The 27,062-nt window shown below is 38.3% G+C and overlaps 2 protein-coding genes across 3 annotated transcripts in view; one reads left to right on the forward strand and one right to left on the reverse strand.

Annotated features, from left to right (window-relative positions):
* Positions 1-25,225, forward strand: part of LOC111861553 — a 34,541-nt gene extending 9,316 nt beyond the window's left edge. For both annotated transcript variants that reach the window (XM_023846212.2, XM_033750366.1), the window contains exons 5-7: positions 814-1,024; positions 4,496-4,639; positions 20,237-25,225. In XM_023846212.2, the coding sequence (XP_023701980.1) occupies positions 814-1,024; positions 4,496-4,639; positions 20,237-20,416 (535 nt within the window). In that variant the 3' untranslated portion in view covers positions 20,417-25,225. The remainder of the gene's footprint in view (positions 1-813; positions 1,025-4,495; positions 4,640-20,236) is intronic.
* Positions 9,999-17,234, reverse strand: LOC111861555 (U-scoloptoxin(11)-Sm5a). The gene is made up of 4 exons (XM_023846213.2): positions 16,942-17,234; positions 14,312-14,500; positions 12,786-13,025; positions 9,999-10,967 (listed from the first exon to the last, which is right to left on the reverse strand). Exons 1-4 carry the CDS (start codon positions 17,134-17,136, stop codon positions 10,788-10,790), a joined length of 804 nt encoding a protein of 267 aa, XP_023701981.1. The 5' UTR covers positions 17,137-17,234; the 3' UTR covers positions 9,999-10,787.
* Positions 25,226-27,062: the final 1,837 nt, after the last annotated feature.

Raw genomic sequence — 27,062 nt, forward strand, 5'->3', positions numbered from 1 at the left:
CTCATAGAAGAAGTGGTGATACGCCTGTTGACTACTCAGGATGAGCTGCCATAAGGAGGGAGCAATGTGACATGATGTCTGAAAGCTGGAATAGTGGAACAGGAAGAGGCAACCATTGCCAGACCACACATTTTCATGGCAGCAAATAAACATGAAGCTGCAGAGGTACTGTTGGAAGTGACAGTTCCTCTGCACTCGTTGCCAAGACTGACACTGGCATCAGCAGTCCAGTCATTCTTGAGTAGCATTGTTAGCAGCCGCTGCCTACCAGTGACTAATGCTGTAAGGTAAAGGTAAAGTTTTCCCTGTGCTTAACTAAGTAAGCACTATGCCATGAAGGCATATGGGGAATGGTTGTATAGATCCATGTTTTCTTGACCTCATCACTAGTTTCAAGTGAGTGGTCAGCTTCATGCCCCGGCTTCTTTACCTTCTGAGGAAAGAGCCCCCAGTACCCATTGTATAGGAGGTTGGGTAGCCCTCAGAGCTGATCTGGACAACATGGAGAATTGAAAATTCTTGCCCCCCCCCCCCAGGACTTGAACTCCGACTCCTCCGTCCTTCAGCCCGTAGCCAGTCACTGTACCAACTGTGCTATCCCAGCTCCTTTATGTGTGCTGTAGTTGAAGTAATCTACAGAGTATGTAAATCAATGAGAATACAATGTGAATACAAATTATGAGTGTTCAATAGATTCAACTATCAGTCCAAATGCCTTGTCTAGTCACTAACACACAGCAGCATTAGAGTAAGAAGTGGGTTTCATGTTTTCATTTCTGATGACTCTGATGTCTTTTATTGGATTACCTTCAGGGAGTTCCTGAAAAGCCTTGCCTTGTTCAACAAGCCACTTGTGGCAGGAGTCCATGCAGCAGCTGTGGGACTAGGAGTTACAATGCTTCCATTCTTTGACATGGTTTTTGCAAGTGACAAAGCCACATTTTACACACCTTATGCCAAATTAGGCCAAGTACCTGAGGGGGCAGCTATATTAACACTGCCCCACATGCTGGGAAATGCTGTGGTGAGTACATTTGCACTTACAGATTATAGTGTTTTATCATTACCTTTGCTCATCAATTTTGTTATGTCCTTTATGCACTCCTTCCACTCTTGCACTGTCAAATTGGCTAGTTACGTGCCATTCATTACGGTATCCAGCCTCACCCCCTTGCAAATTCAGCCACTCTCTTCACAGTGACTAACTTTCAGGCAGACCAAAATGCAATGCCTCTACATTGTCCTGCACATACGTGGGTAGGCAGAAAAGTAATGCACACATGCTTGTAGAGCATGAACAAAAACAAATAGCAAGATCGGGCAAAAAGTACATTAAAGTGCAATTCTTAAGTTTCAAACGCATATATTTATTTTTCAACATAGTCACCGATAAGGCTAACACATTTCTCCCAACGTGTAACAAGTTTTTTCATTCTGTCACTGAAAAATTCTTCCGACTTTTCTCGAATCCAGGACTTGACAGCTGCCTTCACCTCATCGTCCGAGGTGTAATGATTACCCATTATATGTATACAGTGGCCGTCTTGTAGTGCACTCAATTTCACCTGTCACTTCACAACATGTTTCGGCAACATAGTGCCATCATCAGGTGTCCCAATTACGTCAGTCTATTGCAATCTATCTAATTGGGACACCTGATGATGGCACTATGTTGCCGAAACATGTTGTGAAGTGACAGGTGAAATTGAGTGCACTACAAGACGGCCACTGTATACATATAATGGATGAAAATCAGTGCAACAGGACGCTAAAATATAACATTATGTGTAATGATTACCCTTGAGGTCTCTCTTGAGTAGAGGAAAAAAATAAAAATTGCAAGGCGCAAGATGGGGGGAATAAGGAGGGTGTGGAATCGGTTCAAACTTCAGGTTTCGCAGAGCCTCTTCAGTTGCGCGCGAGGTGTGTGGACGAGCGTTGTCATGTTGCAAGATTATTGGCCCAGGCTGCCTCTAACACGACGAACTCGATGCTGGAGGTGTTTTAGAGTCTGTATGTACTGAGAAGAATTTACCGTTGCCCCTCGTTCCAGAAAATCGGTCACATAAACTCAGTGAGCATGCCAAAACACAGTCAAAAGAAGTTTTTTGGCGGATGGTTGTGTTTTGAACTTTTTTGCCTGAGGAGAAGACGGATGTCGATATTCAGCGCTCTGTCTTTTCTCTTCCGGGTCATAACAATGGACCCATGACTCGTCCCCTGTCACAATATTCAAAAGAAAGTCGTATCCTTCGTCACGGTAACGCTGCAAAAGTTGCTCGCAGCATTCCAATCGATGCTGTTTGTTCTCGTCTGTGAGACGGTGTGGTACCCATCGTGAACAGATTTTACAGTATCCCAATTGTTCAATAATGAAGCCGACACGTTCCTTGGATATTCCAATATGGTTTGTGATACGCTTTTGAGTTATTCGCCGGCCATTTTGAATCAGATCATCGACAAGTTTGCGATGATTATCATCTGTGGCAGTGATCGGATGTCCGCTGCGTGTTTCATCAACAATTATGGCTTTTCCAGGCTCGCAACCATGAAATTTTATTACCCATCAGTTTACAGTAGACCTATCAACAGCATTGTCACCATAAACAGCCTTTGAATGACAATGAATCTCAGTAGGAGTCACTTTTTCAGCAGTTAAAAATTCGATAACAGCACGCTGTTTAACTCGCATTGACATAGCACTAGAACACGTCTCCATACTTCCGCTTTTCGAAATACAATGAATGAACACAACGACCTCAAACCTGCGCATGCGTATTGAGGGGGGGAATGTTACTTCCACATGCCACCTGGCGCGCTTCTGAAGGTCATTTCGTTCGCGATTTACAAGCATGTGTGCATTACTTTTCAGCCTACCTACATACTTTAAGGTTAATAGTTAAATTTATGTAAAACCTCAGGCTGTGTGTCATACGTGGAGACAGGAAAATCTCATGTGTCGGTTGTTTGTGGAGCCCCTGCATTCTGAATCCGTTGCTTAGGACATTTGTCAGAACTCCGAAAATGGTAGTATTGGAATTTCTGTTGTATATTATCATATCCACAGAGTCAGACAGCGCTTCCTGTTTGTCTTGTACACAACAGTCTTTCTGATTCTCTTCAGTTTTTAAGAAACTATTTTGGAATAAAATCAAAGGTAGCTGTTTTGTGTCGTATTCAAAACTTCTAGTAAAATCTGAACCTGTTGTGAATATTTTTTATGTTCCAGGAGAAAACTTAAACAAGAGATACGTAGCATAAGTCTGAAGTTCACGGTACATGTACAAATGTGTATCCATTTTTCAAACTAAATTTTTATGATATCTTTTCTTTGGCAGTTTTGCTTTTATGTGGTCACCTAAGTATGTATGTTTTCTGTGGAATGAGTATAGAGTTAAAGAGTTCCGTCATCTGGACTATAGTACTATGTAGTTCATTGAAAGTCATCTGACCTTTTGGAGGAACATGTCACCTGCATCTTCAGACTATACACGGCATTATATTCCAGAAGATAGAAGTTTTCATAACCACTACTTTGAGAACCTAAAATCCTGCAGAATATAGAGTTATCTGTGTAGCAGTCAGCATGCATTCCTTTGTTAAAGTAAGCTGCCCCGAACCAAAAGTTGAATAGGTGCTGGTAAATGTGGCAGTACCTAGCCAGGCTTGGCTGTAAAATCTATTTGAGAGGTGGTTAGGTTAAAAGAAATGGATTGTGTCTCACAGTATAATGCTGGTTTTTATCATTTATTACTTTGGCAGATGGTTCTGTCAGTATAGAATCAATAAAGAACAATTCAGGCAACGTGAAATTAAAGCAAATATCATTGTAATATTAGTATTTCAGAGTATGTTTTAAACTGCAAGTTCAAATGCTTTCCTTTTGGTCAAAGTTGCTGTGATGCCTGAATAAGTCTCCTTAATTTCCAGTCAGGTGTCTATGTTTTTTAACATACTTGTGGTGAGAAATCAGTTTCTCGCTTTGACTGAAGGGAATGAGGGAAAAGGAAATCTTATGAGCGAGAACACTGTGAAAGCACAAGCAGTCCAGCCAGACACTCAGGGGAGCACATTTTAGGAAGAAGCTTTGAACTAACATTGACAGCAGGAAAGAAGGGTGGCAAAAATGTTATTCTTTTGAGGCGGCAAAATATTATATGCTAGCCCTACACTTTGGGCATAGTTGCGTCATGTTTTTGGGAATGTTTCATTGCACAGAGGAGATCATACATGATTTCATAAGTTGCATATTGTATGTATATAATGTAAAGTTCTTCTCAAGATACTGATCTCTTAGACGTTATTAGACACATAAGGTAAGGACTGAAAATTTGAACAAAATCAGCGTGATAGATGGCAGGCTGGCAATCACCAAGCTGACCAGGTAGAAAAGTGCTGACATTAAGCATTAATGCTCTGATACTCTGAATAATAATGAGGATTTTGATGCAGTTTATGTTGGATAATGTTTGTGATATGTTTTCCCCTCATTTAGACAAGTGAGCTACTGTTTGGGTGCCGGAAGCTAACTGCTAGCGAGGCCCTGCACTTTGGCCTGGTTACGCGAATATTGTGGCCAGCCAAGTTCCAGGAGGAGCTGATCCCCATTATTCGTAGCATGGCTAGTCAATCTGCTCAGGTGAGTCATTAGACGTCTCATAACTTCACACTTTCCGTGTCATATCTGAGATTTGTTACTGATACATTGTCCAGGCTACTTTATCTGTCCAATTTCACATAGTAACATTTCATGAAAAGGTAGAATGTTTCCTTTATTGCACTTTGAGCACATAATTCTTTCCTTTGTCACTAGATGGAGCATGTGATTCCTTCATTATGTTATTTGCTTTGTCTTTCTTTATAGTAACATAATGCACACCACTAATTTAAAGAAAAAAACAATTGCTTGACCATGAGTTAAGGCAGCAAAGAGTGGGCAGCTGAATTGTTACATTAAGATCAGTTATGTTCTTTGTCTCGTACCTTGTAAACACTAATTGGACAGTAAAGTAAAGGTAGGACACTCTGAGAGAAGTTTGTACTTCCATTTTAGAAGTATTGAAAAACTTCTCTTTGCTAACCTGCCTCTCCCCTGCATTTTCCTGCTGACAATTGCTTTGCAGTTACATTGTTATCAGACTGAGTACTGGTGTTTAGTAACACTAAGTCTGCTTGCATTTTATGACTCTCTTTCATGGTGGTGGTGGTGGTGGTGGTGATGGTGACGGTGACGATGACGATGACGATGACGATGATGATGATGATCATCATCATCATCATCATTTCCAGTGTTCGGTGTGCAGATAACCTTGAAACTGATGCACCTTTAAAGGCACACACTCAATGTTAGGTGTACTGAGACTCATTATGGATATTACAGAAAGACCCCTTCTGTTTCAGATATATTGCCAGACTTGCTTTGCCTGTTGGTTGATATTTTAAGATCTTTTTGAAATCCTAATTACCAACTTCTTCTGTATTGTTCTTTAGATTCTGTTACCTCAGAAATCTGTATGCTTCATATCAATTTTCTTTCTTCTTTTTCTTTTTTATGTTATGGCTCAAAAGAGTATATCCTGCAGTCCACATGAAATGCATTTCTGCTGATGTCAGTCCTTTGCTCGTCATGTAGTGTCTGCAGTTCGCAACCATAGGACAGTGTTGATCTAGCAAGTGTCTTATTCTTGTAGAAACTAATAATAGTGTGAAGACCTGATTTATGTATTTGGCTATTTTGACAAAATGTATTACTTTTAGATCTGAATACTTTCTACTTCATAGGATGTATTATATCCCAAATAATTAAAAATATGTCACATGTAAGATGGTACACGTGACAAAATGACGGGTTCTAGTTTGGATGATTGGTTATATTAATGCTTCGGTTACAACCTGTTTTAATTACACTCAAATGACAGCACTGTTGCTGATTTACACACTCCTCATAATTCACTATTAAACACTCCCAATATTAAAGATAAATAAAGTCTTCGCATGACAAAATTTCTGTGGCTCTCTTCCACAGAGGCTCAGTGTCACTTAAAACACACTCAAATACTCTGAAACACTGAAATCTGTTCTGTCTCTAACTGTCGTTATATAGCCTCCACACCAACCACACAGAAATGAGCCTATATTGTTGTAGAGAATTGTTTACCATGACATTGTATAGCAATCGCAATGCCGACCACATTGAAAACGCCGTACTTCTATTGTTCTCTTGCATGTATTCGGTCATGAGGTGTTTTAACTGTCGGTTACCTAGCAACATTCCGGCCGTCCGTATTATAATATTAATTTGTTTCAGTATCCCATCATAATGCCTGTCTTGCTTCTAATTGGTTCAATTTCTCTGTTAACCATAATTTTAGTAATACTAATGTGTGTAATAATTTTGTAATGCACAGTGAAAGCAAAATGCAGTGAAATACTTATTTAAGGTTTCTTTGGAGACTAATGGATTTGAACACTAAACTGGGTAAAATCTTAAATGGAAGTAATTTAACTCTTGAGTCTATTGACTTGGAATCACTGAGGCTAAAAAAACGAAGGAAAGCATTAAGTGGGAGTCTCACTGTTTGCCGTTTTTAAGGTACAAAGTAACAATGTGTTTTCAGTGTGGCAACTCTGGTTATACATAGTAATCATTTCACTTGTAACTGAGTGATGAAATCTTCAGTAGGCTAAGAAGTAGACATGTTATCACACCTGATGAGAGTTTTACTTCTGCTAGTTATGCAGTAGGTTCATCTGGAGAGACTTTGGTTTAGTGTTTATCGGACGTCGCTTTTCAGTCACAAAAGTAATGGAAAGATTATTAAGGAATTTCAGTTTCTTCCATTAATTGATCTTTTTAAAACAATTTTAGAATATTCTCACATGTAGGATGTCTCTCTTAATTACAGACAATACAGCACTATCACAGATTTACACACTTTCCTGTTCACCGTTGCATGCGCACTAGGATTATCTGTTTCCACTAGTCATCTCCTAGCAACAGAAACTGTCACTTCAAATCACTTTGAAGTCTTCTTGTTATTGTCACGTGTTGGGTGTTTAAGGCGACAAATAATTTCACGCTATATTTGATATAGCGAATTTTATTCCACACTCGCTCATACCGTCACACAATTTTCAGTCTCACAACTACTGCTATCTGCAGTATTACAGTTACTTGGCCTGCGAAGGCTAGACTACAACTGAAACGTTGACTGCCTGGCTAACTCGTAACTATCTCGTAAACTAAACTGTGAATAGTCTTCGCTGCTCCTTATTTAGCCTCGTTCCGGACAACACAGAAAACAGCTACGTAATAGGCACCACTGTTGTGTGGCGCCATGTTACGTCACCGCGAGGAGAGGGGCGGGGTGTTGACTTGCCTATTACCATAGTAAAGACAGCGTTCCGATGCCACCACGTACTGCTGGGTTGGGAGGGGCTGTCCTCCATTGCACAACATGTCACATTATTTTGTCTTCAGTCACTCTGTACTCCTCTGTCCTAATCTGTACTCAACTAATTTTCACAATTCACTAAGGTCACACTCAATTCTCATCCTTGTGCTCTCAACTGCTGAACCGTCCTGGGCTCTCCACTGACTTAACCTTAAACAGATATTCGTTATATAGGCACCACATGGACGACACAGAAAACAAGTCATATGATAGCTAGTACTGTTGCAGTGTGATGTCATTGCACCTGCGCAGAAGTCTGTTTACTAAGCCATTGCCTAGAAGCGGGTTGCGTAACCCTGTTGTTCTACTGTTTTGCACATATCCCCGGGTGTCTGTCGGTCCATACCTGCCAATGGCCCGGCCATCCGTGTTACAGTATGTTGAAAGAATAAGATCTGGTAGAACTCTACAAAAAGTGTAAAATACCAGGCCAGAGGAACAAGTCTGAAAAGATGGAGCAGTTGTAATACTAGGATCTTTAATGATGATAAATGATAATAATAGCAAGCACAGTGGTGATGATCTGCATAAGCTGAGTTAACACACCATTTTTGTTTACTTGACAGTCATGCTCATTGGCAAAAATGAATATTTTTTATTTGCTTATATAAAATCACATCATAATTCGGATGTAAAGCATAATATTGATAGACTTTGTGTATGACATTATGTATACATGTATATTATCTAGACAGTTGGAGACCCAGGTATATTGATGCTTACACAGTCCCTGAGGTTGGGAATTCTGCAAAGACTAGATTAGCTTCTTAGAGGGAATTTCTATTAGTTTTACACCCTCTGTTAGTGGAGAAAGAAAACTGAGGCATCTTCATGGTCTCTAGAACATGATACGGCTGATAGTAACCCTGCTGGTTGCATGCATCAGTGCAGAGCATATGGAAAACTGAACCTTGTGAAGGTGTAATACTCATGTCATGATCCTGGGCAGTGGGATTGTATATGTACAAGTATGTCAAGATGTAAAGGTTTATAATTCTTATTTTTGCTGTGTACAAGCTCAGTCTTCGTTGGACTGTATTCTGAGCCATTTCAATCCAGCCCACACCTTCACACTGTGTTTTTGTAAGATCCATTTTGGTATTATTACCCCGTCTAATGTAGGTCCCCCAAATTTGATTTGTTTCATTCTGGTCCATCACACTAACGATTATAAATACAAACCACTCCATCCAATGTGACATGTAAGCTTTTACTACGTTAAAACTTATCTCCCTTACATTTTTCGGTCCTTACAGGCCTTCTTCAGAGGGAACATCATTACAGAATGGAAACTACCATCACAATAGGTGTTTTGGTTTAAAATACATACACAGCAAGCCACAAACAAACCCTGGACGACATCAAGAACCTCCTCATCAACATAGACAGGCGGCACAAAATCTGCCCCACACAAGAAAGGAGTACAGACACAAACATACGTGGTTAAAATAATTTTAACCATTGACAATAAAGGTTTTTTAAATAACATCTAGAAACTTTACAACACCAGGAAGCTGCTGTGATTGTGAAACGTTTGACTTTATGCATACTGTGCATTATAGGATATAAGTGTATGTATTTTAAATCAAAACATGTATTGTGATGGTAGTTTCCAGTTTGTAATGATGTTCCCTCTGAAGATGGTCCGTAAGGACCAAAAGATGTAGGGGAGATAAATTTTAACGTAGTAAAAACTTACATGTCACATTGGACGGAGTGGTTTGTATTTATAGGTCCCCCAAGTATTGTATTTCAACCCAGTCAACACCTTCACCCTGTATTTCTATAAGATTCATTTTGGTATTATCACCCCATCTAACATAGGTCCCCCAAATATTGTATCTCTTGGGGGTTCCTGATTAATGTTTTGCATCTAATTCTCATTTGTCCCATCAATGCTGTATGTCCTCTACCCTCTTAAAGTAAAGGTAAAGTTGTCTTGACTTCAGCACTAGCTGGTGGTGAGTGGTCAGCTTCACGCTAAACCCCTGAGGAAAGATCCCCCAGTCCCCATTGAATAGGAGGCTGGGTGGGCTGCAGAGCTGTACTGGACAACATAGAAAAGAGAAAATTCTTGACCCTGCTGAGACTCAAACCCCAACCTCTGTTTGTCCAGACTGTAGCCAATCACTATACAGACTGCGCTATTCCAGCTTCCTCCTCCACCCTCTTAGCAGTATTAAATGAAGAGTAAAAATTATTAAACTTCTTATTATGTAATTTTCACCATCCTCCTCTTACTTCCTCCTAGATCTGAGTGATCCCAGCATTTTGCTACGAGACATCCACATTTTACCACTGTGTTCTTGCTTCAAACTAAGAGATCAAATTTCTCATCCATTTAAACACATGTAGTTTTACAGTTAGACTGCCTCTGTGGTCTAGTGGTCAGACGTCCGGGTTCAGTTCCCGGCGCTACCAGATTTTCTGAGAAGTAGTAGGTCTGGAATGGGGTCCACTCAGCCTCGTGAGGATAATTGAGAAGCTGTTTCAAGGAAATAAAGTTGGCACTAACTTCACCTACAAGCTGCAGTCACTCGGTCAGTATAGTTTACTTGCGGACTGAAGCCACAGAGTTTGTTTTTTTCTTTTTGTTTGTAGTTTTACAGTTCTGTATATTTCAGTAATTAGGTTTTAGGTACAACAATGAAAGATTCTGAACTGAATGGTTGCATGCATTTCCTATGTTTATCTTCCCTCAAGTTCAGCTTTAATGCCATTTTGATTGATTACTGTCATCCACACAAGAACCTGAACACATTGTGGTTAGTTTTACTGTGCTGTCAGTATCTTAGATTGTATGGCATTGATTGGTAGGATAATCGATGAATGATGGAACTGAAAATGATTTTGAAGAATGTAGTCATGTCCTAATCAAAGCACTATCCCAGCATTTGCTTGGAGGGGCTGAGCAAACCATGAATAATGCGTGTCTGGATAACTGGTGTCCATGCCGAGATTTGAAGCAATCGCCTCTTGAATGCAAGTCTGTGGCAGTGCTACTTCAATTTGCTTATTATAAGAACTTAAACTTTGTGACATTTTCAAAGGATTTATTAATTCTTTAAATTATGATTTAATCCAGTTTTCTGGTGACGAGACATAAGCTTCGAACATAATTCTTAGTTTCCTCTGCACTTACTAGCTTCTTACAGACTTTTCTGTTCCTTATGCCCTTTATGGTTTTTGATTGAGTTCAGATCTGTCAGCATTTCTTCTGATCAGATGAATCATGTTAACAGATACTCTATTTTATGACATTATGGATGTGTATACACTGCATTTCTTTAAATTCTTGTCACAGAATGACCATGGAGAATGTCCAGATCTCTTTCAATTGGGGGTACAAATTGCCTTGTATGCTGAACCTGTATACAGCAATTCAGAAATGTTGTATGTCTCATGATCCTTCTGTAGACACATGAGACCATGGGGGCAGGAACACTGGTAGTAAGTGAAATAATAGTCAGCGCGCATGTTGCCACAGAACTCATTCTCATTGCATTTATATATCTGAAACATAATAGGCCATTGTATGAGAGACATTCAATACAGTTATCATTGCATTTAAGTAGGTATGTTTTTTCAAACATACCAACATAAATCAAGAAAGTATATCTCATAAAAAGAAATGAACGTAACAGAGATACTGAGCAGGGCATTAGCACTGAAGTTAAGGCTGTGAGATGACTCAGATTGAAGTGGTTCAACCAGGTATTAGAAGACAGAGAAAAGAGAGGAAAGAGGTGGTAAAAAATTGAAGAGGAAGGATTATGGGAGGAAAGAAGAGATCGGAGACCTTTTATCTCTCACCTACGAGGGTTGGAACTTTTAATAGTGGCAACTATTTATTTACAACTGATATAAAATAGATGCATGTTTCGAAGTTTTATTTCTCCTTCAGTGTAGTCACCAGCATTGTGTACAACACATTGCCAGTGATGTGGAAGTTGTAGGATACATTTAGCAGCGCCTGTTGTGTTGATAGTTCGAATAGAGCAGTCTGCTGCCTGAAGAATCTCTGGAACAGTTCTGAAGCGAATGCCACAAAGTGGTTCCTTCATTATAGGAATCAAGCCAAGTCACAAGGGCTTAAGTCCGGGGAGTATGGCAGATGGTACAGCACTTCCCAGCCCCATCGATCGAACAAATCAGCCATAGCTTGCCATTTCTGCATTTCCGTCAAATCATGCGGAACCCGTCGTGATGTGATTTTTCTCATGCCCAGGCATTCCTTCAGAATGTTAAGCACAGTCGTATGTGCTAATCCTGTCTCTCGGGCCAGCTCACAAATCATATGGCATCGATGACTCTCCAGTAACGCAGAAAGAGCATACACTTCTTCTTCACTGACACTAGGATGACCTGGCTGACGCATGTCTGCCACATTTTGGCGTCCCTCATTGAAGGCTTTTTACCCACGTTGCCACCGTTCTGTAAGGCAATGCAAATTCCCTGGAAACCTCTTGAAGACCTTGATGACACTTGTGCGGTACGGCCTCTGGCACATTCAATCTTTATCCAACTCCATTGTTCCTGTTTCGAAAACATTGTGACAACACTACATTAGACCAGTTAACACGAGTCTCTGTTCCTCTCATCACTGCGCATGTGCGTGATGTGGGAAGGGAGAGTCCATTTGCTCTCAGGTAAGGTAGGTATGTAACTAACGTGTGGTATAAGCGACATTATTTGGTTCCATTGCATGGCATCTCCACAGCAGTGTTGCCAGTGTTCCAACCCTCGTATATAAAACAGAAACTCTCATATCTACATGCAGTAATGCCTATCAAATACAGAACCATGTCTTTGGTCTGAAAAATATGTAGTGAAAACCATGACAGTTTACCTCTATTATTTGAAAACATTCTAACTCAAAAAAACAGTAACTTAGTGTAAAGTGGTCAGCTTCAGTGTGTTTTGTTTTTTGTTGATATGATTTTGTTCCCAACAATTTTCCCTGGTATTTTGTCTGAAGAATCACATACCTGTCATCCAGAGTTTTGTTTGAGAAAGTACATTCTTGTTGTAATTGCTTAGAATTATCTGTATTAAACATTAGATTCAGGTACATGCCTTTTTAAGGCATTTCCTATTAGAATTTAAAATCTGAAACTCAGTATATGTTAAATAGACCCTGGGTTAGTGTGGAGAGAAAACAAGAATTCTGAAGGTGTTACATGGGTTCAGTTCCTTTGTTCTACATTTTATATGTTCCAACATAAAAGGAAAATTGAAATTAAACTGTTTTGCACTAGTCTCACCTTGAAAAAATGAATGAAATGTTAAGTTTGCAGCAAATAATAAAACTTGACTTGATGCTTTAGTTACCTCACTACATTTGTAGATGGTGCTTGTGTAAATAGTGCCATTCTCAGATTCACTGTTGGAGTATTGATGGAGCTTCCAGTAGCGATTATGTGGACAGTTGCATGCAGCCTGAATAGTTGTCTGCGTTGATGGCATGGAAGCAACGTTTTGTGAGACTGATGATGGTGTTACAGTTTCTGTCACTGTTATGGCCTGACTTTCTGCTGAACAGTGTAGCAGATCTGCTATGGTTTGGCAGAACTGAAACATAGTGCTTACTGAAAGTAACTGCTGCTCAGGTGGTGAGACTAATATGAAAGCTTGTCATTCATCACATGCCTGAAGAAATTGAAAACAGTTCACAAAGGTCCATTTTGCCCACGCAATAGCTGAAGCGGTTAGTCGCTGGCTTCCCACCGCTGTGGCCCGGGTCTGTTCAAGTGGGATTTGTGGTGGACAAAGTGGCAATGGGACGGGTTTTCTCCAAGTACTTTGGTTTCCCCTGCCAATCTTCATTCCACCAAATTCTCCATCATCACAATCACCCGGGTCAGACTACAATAGGCCAATCAGTGGCCGCTGTGCCGAGTGGACCCAGTTGGACTCCACCCCCCCACTAAGCGAAAAAAAAAGTCGATTTTAATATTATCTTCACATCTTCTTGACAGTCTCCTAAGTAGACCCTTTCCTAGGCAGAATTTTGTGTGTGCCTGCATGCATGTGTGTGCACATCCTACCCCCTGCATGGTCCATGTTCTGCCCATTTCATTGTTTTAATCACTCTGAGAGTACACAAATTTTCAAGCTGTAAATATCTCTTCTTGCTCAGTCTCTCTTGTACCAGCAGTTGTTCTCAAATATTCTGTTTTCTCTCAGAGTGTGTATTCCGGTGATAAGATATGAAAATCCAATTAGTTTTCTTGGATTTGTTCTCTAATCACATTTGCTTGCTGTTAATGGGGAATTCTATATTTTTAATATATATTTCTTTAATGTAAGAAAAGGTAAGTCTGTATGTGTCCTCCCTCTCCTCCACAACTCTTGAACCAGGCAATGGAATTTCATGTTACTGAGTGTAACATCATGCCTGTAGGAGACATTCCATCATTGCACCCTTTTAATTGCTTATGGGTGGTCCCTCCCTCCTCCTTCCCCCTTGGAGGGGTGTGAATTTGAAAATTTGACATCATGGTGGACACAGAATCTTTATTTAAAGTTTTGTTTGGTATCAATAACTGTGACCCAATGGAGCTGTACATGTGAAATTTTTGTAACAAAATAAATCATAAACTTCAGTAAAGATTCTGTGTTAAGTATTCCTCTGAGTTTTAAGTACAAACCTAGTGACAGCAACAATTTATATTTAGATCAGGCGAACTGAATCATTACTGGTCGAAATATATTCAAAAATTGGTCACTGAGTTATAGTTGGTTATTTATGCCCAATTGTAAATTGAAACATTTTGGCATATAGGTGTCAAGTTCATCTCAGAACTGATTGTACTTATGGTGTTTGTGTGTTTGCAGAACATACTGTAATGATTTACTTTTAGTTGTGAACGGTTGCTAAGGCTCATTGTGTAATTATCCTGTTTGCTGCTCCATTCCATGGGACACTCAGACCTGTGGGGACAGCGACACATTCTCTCAATTCGCATGCGAAACCAGAAGCGCCGGTGCAGAACATTGCATACAGCATTCAATTTGCACAGTGCTAATCCTCTTTCACTCTGAGCCTGAAAACCATACAAAGGGAGTCTTTGTTATTACTAATGATCTTAATAAGAATACTTTCCAGTGTTAACGTACTTTATATGAGGTAGCTTATTTTACTGCCTTTACATTTTTCAGCCCATTTGAGTCATTTTCAGAAGGCATACATTATAAAAGGAAGTGCTTTAAAATTGTAATATATTACAGCTTTGTCTAGGATTATAAAATTTCATCTGGTTATGAAATACAAGGTATGAACTTTGTTGTAATTTTCTTCTTGAGGTTGCTATCTGTTATTTCTGTTGTAGTGTATAGAGGTATTACTTATGGTTACCTGTAGCAATGCTGTTGTTTTTGCTGTAGTCTGTATGTTCTTTGCATTGCCTTGTGGTGGTATGACAGGTAGAGGGTTGAGGATGACAAGTTTCACAAGAACAGGTTTTATACAATACTATAGACGATATTATGAGCCTGGTTAGCCCAGTAAAGTAACAGAATACATGCCGAATGACTAGACTTAAATTCCCATAAGAGAAAAGAATTTTTGCCTTCGTTGCTATGTCCATACTTGCCTTTGTCATCTCCATCTAGTACCAAAGTCTAGATTGTGAAGAGCTTTCCCTCTGTACCCTCTCTACACATTTCCAATATAATGTTTAGACTCGAGGGCATCTACAGAATAAACTGGAAACATGATGAAAGAACTGGATTTGTTAGGCTGCCCCATAAAATGCACAGGAAGAAGATATATTCTGTTAGCTCTGACTTCATGAGACCGAGTTCTTTTTTTGAAGCCATTAGTTGCTCAGCCACTCAATAAATACCCAGCATTTTTGTGGAACTAATACATACATTACTTTGTTCACAATAGCCTGCCACTGGCTTCTATTCTGAGCCGGATAAATGCAGTCCACATTCTCACAACCTGTTCCCTTGAGATAAATTTTAATATTATCATTCTTCCTGGTGATTTCTTTCCTTTAAGTCTTGCCACCAAAACTTTGTACATATTTTCTCCTCTCCCCTCATCCTCTTTGATTTTGTCAGTCTGATAATATTTGGCATGGGGTACAAATTATGAAGATTTTCATTATGCAGATTTCTGTTATTTAACTCCTCTTAGGTCCAGATATTCTCCTCAGCACCCTATTCTTTATTAAAGGATTTGGAAATGTGAGGTTAAAATATTTGGCAGTGTAGAATGAATGAGGAAGAGAATTGCATTGGAATTGAAACCTAAAGCAGAAACGCTGTGTAGAGTCAAGGACACAGTGGATGAAACAAGCAAGAATTAATGTGAAAGATATGTAGTTGTTTAATGGAATATCTTCAACTGCATAGGTTGTATAGTGTTGAATGGTAGAATGATTATGTAAATTAATCAGAAGGAGTGTGGATTAAGGTACTATCCCATAATTTGCTTGGCAAAACTGTGGAAAATCATGAAGAAATTGGTTTTGATAGCTGGTCTCAGGACCAAGGTTTGAACCTGTGACGTCCTGATTATGTAGCAGAAGAACTGCTATGCAACAGAATTTGGTTAGTTAGAGAACAGAGATGCAGAAGTAACTGACTTGGAACTGTGGCATGACAAGACACAGATAGAAACCTTATCTTATTCTTGACCCTTGCAAAAAAATACAAGATAAGGAAGGATATGTTGGAAGACAGATAAATTGTAAAAAGATTCTGTTTTATAATACACGTGTCTATAATAGGACAACAAGTCATAATACTGGAAGAAGGATAATGTGCAAGATATGGACAACCCTCTTTTTCGTTTCTCTTCATTGAAATGTCTTGACCCTGACCTTAATAAATGAAGATAAGAGGAAGCCTTGATCCTAATAAGACAGCTTGTATCTTAATTAAGAATGTTACAGCAGTGGCCTTAAATTAGCTGTGTACTAATGAAGTGCCTTCTCTGAGACTGAGACAGTGCAACATTTGCCCAGTCAATGTTAACAAACCTTCTTGACGTTAATGTGACACATTACGTAAAACTATTATTTTGGTCTTTGCCCACCATCCAGTTTTATTAAAACTGCTGTTTTGGAAGTTTGTTCTGTTTCCATCTTAAGGTGAACAGGATATAAAAGAAAACCTACTCGGTTGGGTTCCTAAGTAGATCTACCCTTGAACCAAGATTTCTGTAGACAGGAGTTCCTCTTCTACGCTGAAGATGTTGGCACCACATTCCCCCCCCCAAAATGATGGTGTATTTATACCAGACTAGATATTGTTACATTCCAAAAAACAATTATTTTCATAAATTAGCTTTTAACCCCTTCAGCTGTCTAACATACTCATACCCCTCTACAGAGGATTTAGCCCACATTTAAGAACCAGGGTCCTGGAGGAATTGAAACATCCAGAATACCGGCTTCTCATACTGAGGTATCATGTAATGACCTAAAGTAGGAGTGATAACCACTGCATCACAGTGTTTTGTCCTTCTCTGTACCTGAGGAGGGTAGACAATGTCCAGAAGGTCTGATTTCCTGTTCACAGTGAAGATCTGCTGTGATGGTTGCAGCACAGCTGTTAGCAGTAGTAGCAATGAAAGAACTACAACTTGTGTCCACATGCTTACACTCTGGGCTGCACGTACAGACTGGAATGCCTTGTCCCGCCCACATACATTTCTTCCCATTGACATGCACTGCCTGCGCTTGTCTGTGCCAGTTCTACTGACAATTTCTTCAAAATGTTATGAGATAAAAGAAGAGTTCCAAGCAGAACTCAGAAAGCCTACTTCGTACTGTAAATACTTCCAAATTAGGAGCTGGGATAGTGCAATCGATATACCAGCTGGCTATGGGCTGTATTTCAGAGGTCAGAGTTCAAGTGCTGGTAGGGTCAAGAATTTTCTCTTCCCCACATCCAGACGGATTATAATCTAACAGTAAAATGCATTATCCTTATTATTATAGCACCCATCAATAATGCAACGATATTTTTAAAATATAAAAGACATCTGAAATATGTTTCTCACTAAAAGTATAACTTATATGCTAAAAGCGATTATCAGATTACTAAAATGTCTCTAGTTTTACATACGTTTCTTCTCAATTTACATGTTTCGGCCACATATGGGCCATCATCGGGTAATTTTTCTTTTGTTTTCAGGGAGATTACTGCACTGTATTAAAATATTAAAGTTACACTTTTAGTGAGAAACATATTTAAATGTCTTTTATATGTTAAAAATATTGTTGCATTATTGATGGGTACTATAATAATGAGGATAATGCCTCAATGCAATGAGATGCCGAAATATTATAATAAAATGCAGTTTGGATGGTAGGTGCTGAGATGATAATACAAGACTTAATATTTTTCTTTATTGCTTTAATTGTAGATGTGTTATATGTTGTTGACATTGTTACTGTTGCTGCAAAGGATCTTTGACTTATGTGTAGATTATGACTGCTTGAAATTTCATCAGATGTAGGCTTTGCAGTGTTTCGTAAACCATTTTCATAATTTTCATTACATAATTTATTTTAGGTTCTCTGCAATAAACTCCCCAAATACCATACTAAAATTTTGTTAGGAGATTTCAATGCAGAAGTAGATTGAGTAGATATTTTCAAACCCACAATTGAGAATGAGAGTTTGCACGAAATTAGTAATGATAATGGTGCAGTAATGCAAGAACAGAATTAACATCAGTAATTAACCACCATGAAAGCCTGCAAATGGTATTTTATATATGCTCTGTAGGTATGTTTATTATCCATCGTACTACCAAGTTTCATACACTTAACTGGAGTATTTCATTAATTACCAACATCAACCCAAAAGCAAAAGAAAATGTTCACATGGTCGCTATGTTATTGTTTTACAGTCTACAAACATCATTAAAATTTTCGTATTTTTTAAATGTCTATTAACATAACTTCTAGTCCCAAAATTAAGTTCCATTGTTGTTGTTCCAAAAGCACAACTTCCCTTGTCTGCTATGTTGTTATTACTGATTGGAGAAAATTAAAAAGAAAGTATGATGCTGAAGTGACCTCCAAAGAGATGTATCTGTTATGCCATAAAAGGGCAGAAACAAGTGTTCAGTAGTGGGTAAAATGCTCATGAAAAATTTTGTGAAAATCTTGCAGCTAGTTTGAAATATGAACTGGGCAGACACATAGACATCATGGTGATCCCACAAGTTTTACCTTTCTCCTTAAGGAAGGAAATTAGGCTAAAATTACATATTCAGTTAATACGATATAATAAAATATCTAATGTTGTAATAGAAATGGGGCAATGTGCTGTTGAGAATATTTCAGCTTATTAGTGATGAATCCCTAGGAGAACTGAGAATATTACATAATGAGGAATTACATAGTTTTCTCTTTGCCTCGTATTTTTAAGGGAATTGGTTCAAGATGTGTGAAATGAGTACAACATATAAGTGTGTGTGTGAGAGAGAGAGTTGTGGATGGGTTTTGGCTTGGATGATTGGATTTATTGACCCATTATACACTCCACTTGGAACTAGTCATATCCTGGTAACAGATTTATAGCAGTCTCACTGTCACTGCAGCACACATGAAGTCTTCTTTGCACAGCCTAATTCCTTTCTTGCCATTTCTTCTCAATTATTCTGCCAACTTTGGAGACTGTCTCAATTCTCTGGGCCAACTGCCAACTGTGGAACTTGACTCAGTTCTCTGCTGCAGTTGCAAACTCCGGAATTCAGTTCTAATTCTAGCTGCATGAGATCCTCGTTGTATAGTCTCAGGGCAGACCCACAGAAAACACCGCTTCCTCTGGTGTTGCATGTTGAATCACTGCTACAGAGATGTGTTTACTGCACAGTTGTGTAGCACCAAGCACAGTGCGGACCCATAGAGAACACCACTTGCAACACCTCTTCTATTGTTGCATGATGTCACAGCGTACATGACACATTTCTCTGCTGCAGGTATATGGGCTGCTATAGCAACAGCTGTTTCTGTGCCTTCACACTTCTTGCTTTGAGCAAATATACCACAACATAAAAAGTATTGAAGTGACCCAAGATGGTACAGTATTGCAGGCTTTTGTGAATACAGTGGTAAATCTTTGGATTCCATAACCAGAATTTCTTGAACAGATGAATAGCTATTAATGCTTGAGGAAGACCCGAACCATCTACCTTTAAGTGATTTATTGTTTGATTGGTGGTTGTATATTTTCAGTCTGCTTAGTTGAAATGTTGAATACTGGGGTTAATTCTGTTGAAGGCAACATAGATCTCACTGTACAGGTAATCTTTATTCTCGGAACTTATGTTAAATATGAGATCTTGTGGTTCACTTGCCCAGCTGTCTGAAATTATTGTGATGAGATAATCTTACATAGTGTTGGTCGAATGAAAAATTTAGCAAACTGCAGTCCCACATTTTGCAGTTCAAAAATAATTTGGGAACCACATCAGTGGCAACCGTATAATACTTGAATGCTGATAATCGTTTGAAACTTTACTGAGAACAGAGATGAAAGTCTGTATATGTATGTGGTTGTTTGATTGATTGCTTCATTGTATGAGTGAAGTCAGTATTATTTATTTGTGTTGAAGTAAGAACATTCTCGCAGATACAGATTACTTTGACTTGATCTGTGGAAAGTTCTGATTGGTCTGCATCCCTGCAGTCCTATTTCCAGTGATCAATGATTCATGATCTCCCGCCTCTTTCATATGGTCCCAAATGATCACTTTCCAAAATTCTGTATGCATATGTCATGCCCCATTTATGTGTGATATTATCTTACAGTCAATGGAAGCAACCAAGGCCCTGCTACGACATACTTTGCGGGCAAAGGTAGAAGCAGCGTTGGATTCAGAAGTGTCCCTTCTGGTGCAGCACTGGATTAGCACAGAATGCCAGACAAATTTTCGCCGTTTTTTGGATCATGAAGACATTGGATTGCAGCGTCAAAGATTCGACCTTTGACCTCCAAATTAACAGAAGAGCCTGTTGAGGTATTTGTTCAGTGGCAGTGTATAGTTTTACATCATTGAAAAGAGAAGTTACTTTTTAATATATTTCAAGTATCATTGTACAAAATGTTTGTGGCAGGTCTTGATAGGCATGCTGCAATACACTATCAAACAATGTGTTTAGGTAACATTTTTTAAATTCCCTTTAAATCTATTCAATACAGGAGTAACATGTTAATTTTTCGAAGTTGAAAGATTCAAAGCTCAAAAGATTGACCTCATAATTGAGGCCATGTCTGAGATCCTGAAGGGACTGTGCTAAGAAGTGCTGAGAAACTGACTTGACTGTGATCTGAGCCCTTTACTTCACCTTGATGACCTGACATTTATTTTTGTACTGAAGGTGATTTGTTGGCTTTCATCTACCAGTTACTATTCGTGCGCTGTCACCACTTGTCATTAGGACTTCTTGTTGCTTGAATGGGAGTAGTGCATTGGATGCAGAGTGGCATAAAGGGAACAATTACCATTTGTCCTTATCATAAAAAGGAACGTACTCTTTTGTCTGTTAGCTTGTTGACACGTTTTATTATCTGTGTCTTGTAATGACACCTGTGCTTGTTTTCAGTAGTTTGGAAAAGAAATAACAGTGAAATTATTTTCGTAATCAGAAGATAGTTTTAAGGAAGACTGTAAATAAATCCGATAGTAGTTGCCCATTTGGGACATATACTTCTTGAGATGTGGAAGGTGTCATAGTTGATTTTAATCATTAGCACTGTGATGGCAATACAAATTGTACCATCCATTTTTATATTTAAGAAAAAACAAGGTTATCTTATTAAATAATTTCTAAGTATTTATTTAGGGGAAATGTGTAGCATACTTATATTATTATATATGTCATTGTGCATCAACAGATGTTGCCAAATGTAATACACTTCCTTCCATCACTTGTAGTAGTTGTATTCGCTGTTTTCTTTTGTACAGCTGTCAGTTTTATGACTGTCTAAATACACTTAACATTGTAGATTAGTCATTCCAAATAATTTCCATGTCATTTCTAAATTTATTGTACTCAAATTATTTTAAATAGTATAATAAGACACATGGAAGGCAACAATTTTTTCTGTTGCGGCATAATTAGTAACCTACACACTATTTATACCAGAACTGATCATTCAGACCAAATTTTAAACCTCTTTTTATATATGCATTCTGTTTATATAAAATACTCATGTATTAATCAGTTTTAATTTTATATTCACATCAGTGAAGTATTTAAAATTCACTTTAAATCAAATTTAACTCTGGAATGAATGAGAGGCATTAATTGGCTCTCTTTACTATATGGTGTGCCCCAAATTCTGACCCATAGAAGACTTTGGTTATATAGCCAAATGTGAAAAATCTGTTGCAAATGCTGTTTCCAATCCTAAATGTTGGAATTCCTTACCTAGGATGAGCTGTTACAACACTACACTCTTTACATATCAGTGGTAGAAAGCTACAGTGAGGTTGCCAAGGTGTAGTGGGGGAGAGAGAGGTTCAACATGAAATATGAATAGTGAATGAAATCGTTGAGTTTGTGCTGGTACAGAAATAGTGTTACAGTGATACTAACTGTGTTTAAATGTTTCAAGTCCACAAAATCACACTTGCATGGAACAGTACAAAGGTTCATACATCACTGCAATAAGTATTCAAACTGGTATCCAACATGTAGCTCACACAAGTGAATATTTCACCATATGCTGGAGTGCACATGTCACAGAGGCAGTGGCTGTGCATGCAGCAGTGCCACTGTCAGTAGCACCAACTGTACTTGTGCATATTGTAGCACAGAAGGGGTACAAGGGCACTGTGACTAGATTGAGGGCTATGTCCTGTCATATTTAATATTTTACCATCACAGTGTAGACCTGCCTGTCTCCCATTCACATTCAATCTAGGAGACTGGCTACCCTACACATGGTTCACCATCATCATCATCATCATCATCTTTGGTCTTTCATTGCAGTTGCCAAAACAGAGCTTTAAAATAGGCCATGACCCCTTCCACATTCTTTCCACATCATGATTTATAATTGTCTTGTCATTTCTCATTTGACACTATATAGCATATGTAGTTGTCACAGTGTTGTTAAATAAATCATGAAACAGGGATTCAGTTGCTGTAATGTATCTGCACAAAAGCAAGAAAAATTCACATTCTGCTTTGTAAGTTCATTAACTTTTTTTTTGGTCACTTTCATTGAGTACAGAAGATTTGATAACAGATGTTAGTAATTTCTATACAGTGATTGTGTTACCAACACAATTGCAGCCTTGCTCAGAAGAAACTGAAAATATTGGTAGTAAATTTGAGTGGTTGACTACGCTTACAGTATTTTTCCTTCGGTAGATTTGTATTGCTGTACTTTTTATTAGAATTGGTTATTGTCTTGTAATTATTGTAAATTAAATAATATAGTATGTAATGAAATGTGTAATGTATATGACATAATTAGCATGATTACATTGATTTGGGAAGGTCATGTGAAGGCCCATTACCACCATAATGGAAATAGTGATTTCAAGTAGCTGAGAATGTTAATGGTTCATCGGGTTCCTGAAATATAATTTGGAATAGAGAAGAATGTTTAAGAAACTGAAATTGTCTTCATACCTATTGTATAGAAAGATATCAGTCTTAAACAATTACACCGCTAACACTACCATTGCTGTGTTCTTCAAGCACCGACAGATTTGTTACCCAGGTCCCTTTTGTAGGACTCGCTTCATTTTAGCAGGAAGAGTGCACTTACTATTTTTAAATCGTGTATTAAGAATTTTACATGAAAAACAGAAGGGCGAGGTGGAAAATGAAATTTCTCAGGGTTGGCAGTTGTGGCGAAAGAACATCATAGAAAGAAAATAATTTTGTTGTTAATTTAATCATTCCTTGCATTTCCAAGTCTGCCTTAAAGACTCACAGTATCTTAGCTTTTTACCCAAAAAGCTACCTACAAAGAGAAATGTAGATATCTTTCTTTTGTGAGTTTGTGTGAATAAGAGATGTTCTTAATATATAATCGATAAACTTTTCTTCCTTGTTTGTACAACAACATATTTTCTACTCTGCCTCATTTTCTTGAATTTCCTCTCTAGTACAGAGTGAACCACAAGAAAGGCCAATATAGACTGGTTATAAAAGAATCCCAAGGAACGTGAGCATTTTCTGTTGCAGACAAGTTTCTCTCTAGCACACATTCTTCCTTCCAAACATAATACCATAGGGTGCATACCCCATATGTATATATGGCCCAGAATACAAGTTTGCTTAATGCTGCATTCACGCACTATACTACACTGTTACTGAGAAGTACACATTTTCAGGTTTTTTCCTTCTGTCTTGTTTCCTTTTCCCAGTATACCACATGTTAACCATTTTATATTAATACAGGGTGGGGCATATAAACCTTTCTGATTTCAAAAATGCGTGGAATAGAAATAAAGAAAGATGCAGGCAAAATTATTTTATTATTTGAAAGGACATAGAATACAGTTTTATTTGAATGCGATTTAAAAATAATATCTTCCAAATGGCCACCCCCGTTTTCCATACACTGACGGAGCCTGTTTCGGGAGTTTTCTATGACTCTACAAGTCATATTCCGTGGAATAGTGTTGATTTCTTCGGTGATGGCAGCCTTCAGTTCATCGATGGTTCGGGGACGATGTGCCTTTGCCTTGAGGTAACCCCACAGGAAAAAATCGCATGGTGTTAGATCAGGCAATTTGGTGGGCCACCCAATGTCACCCTGCAAAGAGACAAGATGACCAGGAAACATTTGTCTTAGAATCTCCATTGAACGATCGAAGATGTGGCCCATAGCATCATCTTGTTGGAACCAGATATCTTCCAGGTCATGATCTTGCAATAGTTCATCCAATTTCGGTAGAAGGAAATTTTCAAGCATGTAACAATATCAAGCAGAAGTCACTGTAACAACTTCACCATCTTCGAAGAAGTAGGGACCCCAGACACCACAATCGGAAACAGCGCACCACACCGTCACTGGAGAGCTGTGGAGTGGTCGTTGGTGAAGGTTCCGAGGGTTATTCTCAGCCCAGTAGCCGAAATTTTGTTTATTTACAGTCCCGGACAGGTGAAAATGGGCCTTGTCAATACAGATCAAAACAGCTGTGGAAGGGATACTCTGCAGAATGTCGTTGCACAAATTTCTTCATGTTTCAGAGTCTCTTTCACTTAACTCTTGCACTATGTGCATCTTGTATGGGTGCATTTTGAGGTCTCTGTGAAGGATTCTTCTAACTCTATGGGCAGATAATCCAAGTGCAGCAGCGTGCTTCCGTGCAGAATGCTTGGGAGATCGCAAAATTGAAGCCCGCATTCTAGCCACATTTTCTGCCAACGTTGAAGTCCTGCTCCGGCCTGAAGATTTTCTTTTTAATGCAGAAGATGTCACTCTAAAATTTGATGCCCAATTTCTAATTGTTGGTCCAGTGGGAATGGGATCACGCCGACCGAGAGCAAAGTGAGTGCAAAAGGCTCGCTGGGTTTTGATCATAGAACTGCCATTTTTAATAAACTCTTCCAGCACAAACACACGATGTTCTCCTGACCAAGCCATTGTGTGTACTGAAAACTGCACATCTAATGATACCATCCCCACCACTCTACCCCCTCCCTAGCCTCAGCAATGACCTTGTGAAATCGGAAAGGTTAATATGCCCTACCTTGTACCTTCATTATGCAGTTTGTTCATACACATTATTTTTTGGGGCACGCAGTAGCATAATTGGTTGAGGCATTATGCTACAAGCTGGAAGGTCACAGGTTCAAGCCCCGGGTCATTTTTTCAAATTGACCTAATCCTTCCAGCCTCTAACAGAAATGAGTACCAGGAATTAATTAAATAATTTTCCTGGGGGTAAAGCATGGCTCGCGCATAAGGCTGACAACCATACCGCCAACTTTGAGCCCATTATCTAGAAAATGTTGGAGCCTCAACATCTCACAACCCTATGGATCTTCACAGCCTGTTAAGGGATACCTTTACTTTACTTTTTACTTTACATTGTTTTTTAAAAAATATGCCAGTACCACAACCTATTTACACCTTTAAGTCCTTTTTGAGAGACACTATATAGTCTGTTTTTATAAAGTTTGCTCTCAATTTAAATATTTATTATTTCACATGACTTTTTATTTCTTGTCTAGATTCATACCCGTTACATGTTGCATAGTACAGTGACAGCTCTAACCATGCTGACTGTGTTATCTGCAGTTTGTGTGTGAATCATTTGTTGTCCTGTACTCCATTAATGTTGGCTGGTTGGTTACATATACTACTCATTCACAACAGTGCCACAGTCAACAAATGTTGAATGCTATTTAACACTAGTTCAAAAAGCACATTATATTGGTAAATCTGATGAGTATACATTGTCAGAATTCTCTGATCATATTTATAAATATAATACTGGTTCCATATGTCCATGAGACATTCTTTATGCATGATTTTCAATATTTGCATAAATTTGTGTATTTTACCATATCTGTGCTGTGTATTTAGAATGTGTTTTGCATATATAGAATTGGTTCTTGCTGCATCTAATATCATGCAAATGGCCTTTATATCTGATTCTAAAACTTCTACTCATGTGACCAGTATATACGTTGTTGCATTGTGTACATCTCAGTGTGTGTATGCAAACTTTGTTTGTACTTTTACATATCTTTTGTTTCATCATTAATTTTGATTGCAGCATATTATGCATTGTAAAAAGTGGTTTTATGTTTCAGTTCTTGAATGTTTTAGTTTAAGTCCAAATTTGATTCCCAAGAAAAGTAAATGTTGACTAGAGTGGTTTTTGGCCTTGTTTATTTCTAATTTTGTATTAATCTTTTTACATTTTTTGTTGCTTTCAGTTACTATGTTCTGTTGGTATCAAGTTTCCTTCACTATACTGTTTATAACATCTAAGTCATTATTATCTCTCTTGCGCAGAAGTACACTGTCTATTTTATCTTTTATTCTTCTAGTGGTAGGATCCCCAATTTATTGTTGTAAGGGCTAAATAATATAATTTATTGCTTTTTTCTTCCTCAGACATGAAACTTATTGCATGATGTATGATATTAAATTAACACATAATTTCTTCTGATGATACTTTTGTATAGGCATCATCAAGAACTTCGAGGATCAGGTTGTTGACACCAGTTCTAGGAATGCCAAAATTTGGTCTCTCCATATTGTCCCAAGTCTTGTCATCTCCCCAATCAATAACAGACTGATAGATATAGTAGTCAATCTCTTTGTTTTTTCCAAGTGATTCCACTCTTTTTGGTATCTTTGTATCTCATCAGCTGTTACGTTTTTAACGTTAGTGCTTCCGTGATGTCAGAATTTCTTTGGGCGGTCTGATGTAGTGATGCCCAATAGCAATGTCAAAAAATGCATTTGCACATTTCTGAGACTTCTTTTGGTTTAAAATCTGATTTCAGTACCATAATTAATTATTGCTCTATATGATATATACAGTCATATAGTCATGTCATGAACTTAAGTTACTCATAATTTTTTTATTAATTTTGATACGTCTTGTTCAAAGTTTGTAAGAATAGTTTGGCTATACTAGATATGGGTGTC

Source organism: Cryptotermes secundus, unplaced genomic scaffold, assembly GCF_002891405.2.
Source record: "Cryptotermes secundus unplaced genomic scaffold, Csec_1.0 scaffold2047, whole genome shotgun sequence".
In the NCBI taxonomy this organism is placed as follows: Eukaryota; Metazoa; Arthropoda; class Insecta; order Blattodea; family Kalotermitidae; genus Cryptotermes; species Cryptotermes secundus.

Bases quoted from the DNA above. Each gene is read 5' to 3' on its own strand.
- LOC111861555 (XM_023846213.2), bottom strand. From the start codon at position 17,136: ATGTCAATGGGAAGAAATGTATGTGGGCGGGACAAGGCATTCCAGTCT. The intron at 14,501-16,941 runs GTACAGAGAAGG...TATGGTTTTCAG, and splicing joins ACATTGTCTACCCTCCTCAG to GCTCAGAGTGAAAGAGGATT. The intron at 13,026-14,311 runs GTAAATCATTAC...ACTATGTTTCAG, and splicing joins GCAACCGTTCACAACTAAAA to TTCTGCCAAACCATAGCAGA.